Source organism: the organism of the source record quoted next, unplaced genomic scaffold (genome assembly GCF_019419815.1).
Source record: "Pyrus x bretschneideri cultivar Hongxiangsu unplaced genomic scaffold, Pyrus_bretschneideri_v1 Contig7, whole genome shotgun sequence".
NCBI classification, from domain to species: domain Eukaryota; kingdom Viridiplantae; phylum Streptophyta; class Magnoliopsida; order Rosales; family Rosaceae; genus Pyrus; species Pyrus x bretschneideri.
In genome coordinates, this window is record NW_025999809.1 from 451,122 (window position 1) to 460,861 (window position 9,740).

Consider the following 9,740-nt stretch of genomic DNA (forward strand, 5'->3'; position numbering starts at 1 on the left):
TTACAATCTTTATTTACAATTTTCCTCTGATTCAGTCTTCAAATTTGATGTAAATGCGTAGGTTGTTGATCCAAGGGTTGCGATGACTTGATCTCGGACAAACGATTGCTTCAAGTTTTGAGCTTGAAACAATGCATGGATATTCTTCACCTCTAGGTTGTGTATGACCTGCGGCTAAGGTGATGTTGATGTGGGATTTTGTTGATTCAAGGGTTTTGGTGACTTGATCTTGAATCAAACGTCGTTGCAAGTTTTAAGCTTGCAACAAAGTCTTGAAGGAATCAGCACAAGTTCTTGTGGATTCTTCAAGGGAATGCTTCGACTTTGATCGAAAGAAAGCTTCGGCTTTGGTTGTACATTCTTTGAAGAGAGCTTTGGCAGCATATTAGTCTTCAAAGATTTGGCAGAGGTTCTCCTTTTGTGAGAATTTCGGCCCTTCAATGTAGAAATTGTCGACCTTTATGCTTGTCTGAGGACCTTGTATTTATAGATTTCTCAAAGCTTTCCTTTGGATGGATTTGGCTTTGATTTGTATCTTAATTCGTCCATGGGAGAATTTAGGCATGTTTTGTGTCTTAATTTCAGCCACTTTCCCTTACTTGGCCGAAATCTATAGGGCTTTCTTGCCTATTTGCGAGCAATCTTCAATTCTTGCTTGTTTTGTAAAGATACTTTAGCTTTCATTTCGGTTTTGGGAGCAATTTGGGCCCCTTGCCAATTTTAAGGAGATTTCTTCATTTTGGCCGAATTTTAGGGAAGTTTTGAGTTTCCTTTGCTTGATTTGTGCCACATAACATTGATGACTTGTCCATTTGTGATGAGTCATATGCAACGTGGAGCTTTGTGATGCATCATTTGCATGCAACGAAATTTACATGTCTACGATATAGTCCCTTGCAACTCTTATTTCCTAGATAAAAACCCACCTAATTCTAAACATCAAAATAAAATCCAAATTTGAAAAAGACTGCCAAATAGAAAAGTAATTAACCTATTATTACAAAACATTTATAACTTGTGCCACAATATTCAAATCAAATCAATAAATATTATTACTTACCTTAATTATAATGAACAATTAATTATTGCACATCCTATTACCCCTAACTATATAAATATATACACACACACATAAATACATTCAAAAGTATATCATAGTACTAAAATTCAATATACATATAATTAACCTATATGTATATAGTACTACTATACGTTCAAATATATATATGCGCAGTACTAACAAATATGTTAAAAAATTATTATATGTAATTAGTTACCTATTTGTAAATTTATGATTAGCAATTAACAGTATTTTGTAGGTAAATTATTATTAAATAAAATAATATTGCGTTATTATGTAGATAAATTATTTTGTATATGTTGGAGTTTGTTTATTATGTAGGTAAATTATTTTTCATGTATTTTGCATAGATAGGGTAAATTATTTTGCGCAATCTAACATTTTAAAATTTTAATAGTAGGTGCACTATTTGAATCAAATAACATTTTTTTTTTAGGTAAATTATTTTGTATGAAATTTTACATATATTAGTCTTTTTTATTTTTATTTTTTATTTTATGTATGTGTGTGAAATAATTTACCTACATTAGTATGTAAAATATAACTTTAGTGACTTAATTAAGCATGTCAATATATTAGACATGTTATATTGTTATTATATATTAGGCAATGAATTTATAACAAATGTTTTTTTAGTAAAATTATTAATTCTCCCTTATAATTTGCATGGCATTAATTGTGTACATCAAACATTCAAATAGGAGTATTTTAGGCATTCAGAAAATTTTAAATGTGTTAAGTCAAACATAATTAATGAATTTGCTGATGTGGAATCTAATAAATGAGTTTTATTCGAGTAAAAAACTTATGTCGGGTCATATATGGAGAAAATTAAGTTTTATGGGCTAAAGTTATATTTTCAGTAGAAAAAATGACTTTAATCACTTCATAATTGAAACAGAACTACCATTATTGAAAAGAAATGTGTGGGCTAGGACCCAACCAACATAAGTAAAACTGAAAATGAAATACGCTTAATGTGAGAGAAAGCGACAAATTAGCAAGATTCAAGCCATGAAAGGCAGGATAATGCTGAAAGAAAAAACCAACTATATATAATATTGGGCAGAGTCAAGTAAGAGACATTGGGCCTCAAAGAGCTGAGTGTAAGGTTGGAACTAGGATTCGAAGTTCCCTGGTGGGGAGGGAGCAAATAATTTAAGGAAAACTAATGAAAATGACTTGAAAACTTTGAGTTTTAATGATAAGGACAAAATAAAGGGTAAAGTGAATAGTACCAGGTTTGACCTTTTAGTGTAAAAATGTGGTTTTTCGTTAAAGTGAACAGTACCGTGGGTTTTTCGTTAAAACTCCCTTTAATTAACTTCTAAAATATTCAACAAAATGAAAATATGAAAAAACTTATTTTATTTGTTGTAAATAGTGTTACTTTAGGAATGTGATTAGGGCTGATTTCAGTTCAGGGATCGAACCAAAAGCCCAAGCCCGAATACCGAATTCGAAAGAATCGGCTGCCAAATTCTTACGAGTAACTAAATTCTTTTCTAGGGCTAGGATGATGCCCAAGCATGAATACTTATGGTTTTCAATGACTATTTGATGGATATTTAGTTTTTATTGGATGAATTCTTATTCATTATAAGAATTGAATGCTTTATGTTTAAGTTCTCTGACTGGTCACGTTAGGGTTTTGCATATAGTAATTTGAAGATAAATTTGAGGCGTAACTGTAGTATGATTTGATTAGATTCTTGTGAATAAGGTTTGTGAATCACATAGATGCTATAACAAGATTTATGATTTGCATGATTTTCTCGTTCTCTTGTACGTAATGAGTTCTACATGTTAAATTTATGGCCTAACTGGATAGATTGCATGTTCGAATATATGACATTTGCCCTAACCAAAGAGAATTATATAGTTAAGGATAACTATGGCCTATAGTGCCTTAATCGGACTTAGATACAGAAATTTTTCATTTAAGAGATTAAATATTCCGTTGAAAGCATTGAAACCTAAACTAGATTGTTTGTGGTTGATTGTGAATTCCTAGACTTTCATTCCTTGCCTTATAACCTAACGTTTTCTTCTTTTTATTCTCTATTTTTGCTTATTTGTTTTTTTTTGTTTTTTAAATTTGCTTATAAAACCATCACGACAAACTCTTCACAACTTGAATTGAATTGTTAAAGATCGAAAATAGTTTATTTTTTGCGTTTTATATTTTTGAAAATTTGTGTTTTTAAATAATTAAATCTGGTTTAATTTATCAATTGAAGATTGAATTAGAATCTTCGTTAAAATGACACTTGGAGTTACAAAACACTATACTACAACTATCTTGTGCACTTGCGTTTACACCATAATCGTATAAGACACAATTATTGATACTTTTGCCATACTTGTGCATTTATGTTAAAAGGAAAAAAATAAAACAAAAAGGAATGATGCTTCACACCCAAGACGGATGGTAAAAGCTAAAATGCACGGGCATTTGTTTATCCAATTCCAACCCATTACATCTTAAGTTAACAAACGATATAATCAATCCGACCTCCCACCAAACCACTTGGAATGAAGCGACGATTGGTAAGATACCAACACCAGAAGCAACACCAACAAGACAGCAACACCCCACGGCGAGCTTGAACCGCCGCCACCGCCGCTGCCAACTCGGTGAACCAACTCGTGCTCCCGACGCCGGACTCCGAAGTTGAACCATCCGCTAGAAGAAATCGAAGAATACGAAGCTACCAAAAATACCAACAAAATAGGCAACGATATTAGGAAGATCTGTAAGTTGATGGCTGTGTGTTGCATTTGGGACTTGTAGTCAGTGTACTGAGAGAGCCATAACAAAGCAATGACAATGGCAAAGATGGTGAGCAAATGTGGGGGAGGTGCAGAGATTGAGGTTAGGGTTTGGCCAGTCCAACCTTGCTTCCACTGTGGGCCCCTCCTCTTAGGGTAGAACCACTCCATATTTGTCCTCTCAGGTGCCCTTGCACGCTAGGGTTCGTGTATATATACGAAGTAAATGGGGGAGTGTGGGTTGTTTAGCTTGAGTTATACACTATGTTGTGGCTTTGGCATATATGCTTTGAGTGTATGCTTTGTTTCTGACAAACTTTTACTTTGAACAAATGCTCTCTCTAGATGATTTGATTCCAAATTGGTTTCTTAATCAAGGATGAATCCGTGCAAGTAATTGTCACTAATCATGTGATATATTTGATACCTAATTGGTTTAGATGTCCTCTGTTTTGTTTGACAAACGACAGGACGATATTCTATCATTGTGGGGGATCGAACTTAGGTGTAGAATCACGCTGTTTAGTCAATTTAACTAAGCTCATGTTTGTAGATGTCATTAGTTGAGAAATTTCCGGTGTCTCACGTCACCGCATAATTTTTGTAGATGTCATTAGTTGAGAAATTTTCGGTGTCTCACGTCACCGCATAATTTTCAGTGCGACTCGCGTCGCCTTACGATGTTCACCAATCTAGTCTTCTGTTATAACACAAATATCTATTTTTCATTACCAGACCCTACGTCCACAAAATATCAATCATTTTTTAGCTTGAAATTTGTCGAAGAAATTATTTGTTTTACAATATTCATTCACCATATTACCTACGTGAGATGAGAATTGAGATTAGGGCAGGAAAGAGAGGACCCCAAAATGTGGATTTAATTACGAGAGGACCATTTTGTTCAAAACGTTCATGCCACAGAAAATAAAATGACTAGTATTTGCTCTCTAATGTCCACCAGAATAAGTGGCCCATGGAAAATGGATAGAAGATATTTTTCCATCTTTATAAAGGGGGAAAAACTTCCAAAACGACCCGAAAAAAATGAGAAAAAGAAAAATGAAACTTCCTTATGATAAACTAGCTCATACATTTGTTACAACATGCTTCAATCTCAAGGCATTGGCCCTTTATTTGATCTTGGAACCACCATAATCAAGCAGCAACTTTCTTGGCTGTCACAGAGTTGACGATAGTAGCGAATTCAGGACCCTAGATGAAGAAACTCAACTTGTTAGTACCAACTACAATGGAAAACAAACAGAAATGGTGCTAAACAACCTAATGCTTTAATGGTTTTATGTTCGAAATATCAAGGCAAATAATTGCGGTAGTATACCTTTAAGGATGCACCGCCAACAAGAAAACCATCAATATCTTCCTTCTTCGCGAGCTCAGCAGAATTGCCTCCATTTACAGACCCTGTTATCATATCCAGATTTAGTTTAATTTACTACCAACACTCAGATATTCATTCAGAGCCAAGACTAGAATATCCCAACCAGCTGACTGTCGAGCAGAATCATTATGTCCACATGTTTTGATATTTACCACAAGAACCCGTTCGAATGTTTCCTAAATTTCTTACATCTTACAGTTAAATCCATAGATGGTGCCCTTATAGCCAAGCCAAAGACCACAAATATTGAAAGTCTATAGACACATATTTACATAAACTGGCCCCTCTTGAACTACATTCGGAAATCTGCAGAGGTAACATTTTTAATAAACAGACAATCAATCAGAAAGTTGCAGGAAAAAAGTTACCTCCATAAATAATTCTTGTTTTAGATGCAACTTCTGCTGACACGTTCTGTTTCAGCCAATCACGAACAGCTACATGTACTTCCTGAGCTTGTTCTGGACTGGCCACCTTACCAGTCCCAATGGCCCATACAGGCTCATAAGCAACAACTATTTTATCCCAGCTCGGTACTGCGTCTGTGCACAGCAGACATATTAGTGTTATACAAAGGATAAGCTATTAATCTTGACTGCAGAATCATTAAAAAGAAGAGTGAAGTTACCAGCAAAAGCCTTCAGTTGCTGAAAGCAGACATCAAAAGTTTTACCCGCTTCCCTTTCTTCTAGCTTCTCACCGATGCAAGCAATTACTCCAAGGCCCTCACTCAAGGCATAGGCAGCTTTCTTTCCTATAAACTGTAGTTAAAAAACTTCAGTAACATTTTGAGTACTTACAGTAGATCAGAAAGTTCATTAATTTTTTTTATCCAGGACACCTCCATAAAAGTTTAAACAATAGGTTCGGGCAAGCATTCACCTGATCGTCTTCACCAATCACATGTCTCCGTTCTGAGTGCCCAAGAATAACCCATGTGGCTCCAATATCCTTCAGTTGTTCCACACTGCAAAACCGAAAAGGGTATTTATAGTAATTATGTAAATTCATTAAAGTGAAAGCATGGACAAAAGTGTGCAAATGCATTCATAAGAGAACTCAAAACTTATATATACTACTGCTAGAAGACTTGAATGTTTAAGTCACAATCCTGAAAGGACCACTGACTTCCCTTGAAGTACAAGGACTTAATAACTTTTTTCTATTGAATCCAAATTCAAACAGGACTGGTATAATGTTTAATTGCATTCTATCGAGAAACAGTCTTCCCGACATAATAGTAGAAGATCTTCGGAAGGGGGCGGAAAAGAAACAGAAACGATGAAACCACTACCCACCAAGTTTAAAATGTCATAATGAGAATGGTCTCCAATCACACAACCAAATATTAATTTCCAATTGCAAATGAACTTATATGTATATGTGAAGAACAAACTACTACGGAATTTAACAAGGAACAGAAACTAACCTGATTTCTCCCGTGAAAGCCCCACCCTTTCCAACCCAAGAATTTTGACCAGATAATTCAATACGATCTGTTAACGAGCTCTTCACCTGATCTAAGTAAAGAAATGGTGGTGCTACAACAACATCTGTACATATTATAAGAAAACTAAAAGTTATAAACATTACAAACTTATAATCTGAAATGAGATTGGTACAAACTGACTTTTACATGCAAGGTAACATGTTGGAATTGCCACCCTACATCTATGAACAACACCTTTTTGCTCGCTATATATAGTTATCTTCTAAAGTAACTTACTTTTCACTTCCATTCATGCAGAGTAATCTTCCCACCCGGACTTTGGTCATTCATCATGTATATGTAGCGACAGGAGTAAAGCAATATTTTAAATCTACTGCAAACTGAAAGATGTATATAAGGAAGATCAAACAGAACATTATCTCACCAACATCCGCTTCCAATTTTGCGCTGTTCAAGTCAGCGACTAGCTTTCTTATGGAGTCTTTTGTGCCATTCTAAAATGAAACAGCAAAAAAGATGAAAATGTCAAAAGACGAACTGAACCATACTAAAAGGGTTTGAAATTTGAATTCCTATGCATCTTCAACATCCAACAAAAGAGGCTAAGAAAATAGATTAAACAAATTTTACAAAACTAGTTAGTTATGTATCATTGAAATTAACAACTAAACTTAAAATACTGGGGCAGCATTATCGATTGACAGATGGTAGTTTTTCACAGATGCTATCGAGGAATCATGCACAGAACAAAAACAAAGGTAATGCAAAGCAAATAGAAAATGCAGGAACAGGGGTACTTACACACTTCCAGTTTCCACCAACAAAAAACTGCAAGCAAAATCAAAGATACAAACATTTAGAAAACAATCCGAAAACGATAATCTATAGCATTTCAGAATCCACAAATATGAATAAATTTTGAGTACATCCTGTGAAAATTCCAGATATTTATAGTGAAGGACAGCTGTATTCTTAGAATAAGGACTAAAATGTACAACATTTCTACAAAAAATCAGCAAACAATAAGAAACTTCTATCGATTAAGATCGAAGATCCTTCCTTTCAATTCCACATTTTCTCGGAAACCAAACAAAACACAAGCAAACTCGGATAATGAAATCAATTATATACCTTTCCCGTGCCGGCCATGGCGACGACGCCTCTGGAGGCCTTGCGAGAGGAGGAGGAGAGGCGGAGGTGGGAGTGAAGGTGCTGGAAGAGGGATTGGGTGGCGGAGAAAGAGTGAGAGAATTCGAGCTTGCAGCACGACGGACGGAGGCCGGAGTAAGAGGAGAGCGATTTAGGGCTGGAGAGTTGGGAGGCGAGAGATGTGGAGGCCACCGCCATGGATGCTGACTCAGTGAGTTGGGAGCTTCCGAGCTTACGGTGTTTTGCTTGTTTTGCTTCCTTTTTTTTTTTTTTTTTTTTTTTTTTTTTTTTTTGGGTAAATGGGTGTTTTGCTTGTTTGGTGCGAGTGAGCTAGTGAGTCAGTGAGCGAAGCCTCGCCACCTGTGGTGGTTAGGTTTTATGGTGACCAGAAAGGGTTGTGAGCGTTCACGCGGTTGATAGAACGTCAATCCACGCGACCTCATATTTTTTTTTTTTTTTGGATAACATCGCTTTACTAGCATAGACCATCTCCAATCGAAGGTAGGTCAGATGACTCGTTTTAGCCCTTTAGCCCTCCAAGAAATTAATATTTTAATAAACAATGCAGGACCATATTTCTTACCGTCTCCAACCGAAGGCCAAGCCAAACACAGCCCTGTCACAAAAAACCATCTCCAAACGAGGGTCAAACATAATTTATTATTTTAATTGAATTATGGTTACTTAAATTAAATTACCTCAATAATTTTATGTTATGGATTGTCAATAATTTTCATGTTGTTAAATGTTTTTAAAAATGTTGTTTAAGTTTCTTGTTGTTAAATTTTTTGGTTAATCTCAATTTACTACTATGAAATTTCATGGTTTTCAATATTTGGTACATGAAATTTTTTTTCATCCTAAAGTCATACCTCAAGTCTTAATTTTGGGACAGTTTCATACATCTGTTAAGTTTTCCGTTAGAACTTTTGCTAACTGATAACGTGGCATTCACGTGGACAATAACTAGGTGCCACGTGTCAATATAGGCCTACTTCAATATTAAAAAATTCCAAAAATACAAAAAAAAAAAAAAAAAAAAAAAAAAACCCACCAGTCTTCTACCACCCCCACCCTTCCTTCTTCCGTCTGCAACTCGCACCCATTCCCTATCTTCTCTCTTCTGCACCTACAACACCCTATTCGGCTCCCCCTTTTCTCTCCCTATTTTATCCCCCATTCTCCACAACCACCACCTCACCACCATTCCTCTCCTAACCCCCACCCTCCTCTTCATCCTCCTTATCCTACACCCTAACCCAAACCCAGACTGAAACCCCTACACCCTTCCCTCCCTTCTCTCCATTCCTCCTTATCCTACTTTCTCAAATAACAAATATATCCTTGAGAGCAAAATCTCTCTCGATTCGAATTGAAACCCCCAAAACCACTCTCTCTTAAACCCTAACAAGAAGCTCACTCTCCCCTCACGCACACCATCGAGCTACCCTGCGATCTTTAGAACTTAATATGATAAAAAAAAACCACCTCCAATCTTCTCGCACTTTCCTGCGTCTCTCTACATCTCTCTCATCGGGTTTCAAGTAACGATTTGATTTTCTCCCTCGTAATTTTCTGCTTTGATGGGTGGTTTAAATTTTCAATTTCTTCCATGGAAGACGAAGGCATTTTAGTATCAGTACAATTGTTGGGGCTTTTGTTTGAATTTCTACCCAAGCATAGAAGGGGTGTAGGTTGTAGAGAGGGAAGAAGGAAGGGAAGGGGTTGAGGGGAGGTAGAGGATGAGCGGGTTTTTTTTTTTTTTTTTTTTTTGTGTTTTTAATTTTTTTAATATTGAAATAGGCCCATATTGACACTTGACGCTCAATTATTGTCCACGTGGGCGCCACGTCATCAGTTAACAGAAGTTCTAACGGAAAACTAAA

General features: G+C 35.8%; 2 protein-coding genes across 2 annotated transcripts; both read right to left on the reverse strand.

The window, feature by feature from the left end:
* Positions 1-3,383: 3,383 nt before the first annotated feature.
* Positions 3,384-4,092, reverse strand: LOC103930333. Its single transcript, XM_009339657.3, has one exon. The coding sequence runs from the start codon at positions 4,022-4,024 to the stop codon at positions 3,587-3,589; it is 438 nt and encodes a 145-aa protein (XP_009337932.1). The 5' UTR covers positions 4,025-4,092; the 3' UTR covers positions 3,384-3,586.
* Positions 4,093-4,692: 600 nt separating this feature from the next.
* On the reverse strand, positions 4,693-8,182 carry LOC103958482 (triosephosphate isomerase, chloroplastic). Its single transcript, XM_009370743.2, has 9 exons — positions 7,837-8,182; positions 7,507-7,533; positions 7,130-7,199; positions 6,685-6,808; positions 6,138-6,222; positions 5,884-6,016; positions 5,624-5,797; positions 5,196-5,278; positions 4,693-5,068 (listed from the first exon to the last, which is right to left on the reverse strand). Exons 1-9 carry the CDS (start codon positions 8,050-8,052, stop codon positions 5,012-5,014), a joined length of 969 nt encoding a protein of 322 aa, XP_009369018.2. The 5' UTR covers positions 8,053-8,182; the 3' UTR covers positions 4,693-5,011.
* Positions 8,183-9,740: the final 1,558 nt, after the last annotated feature.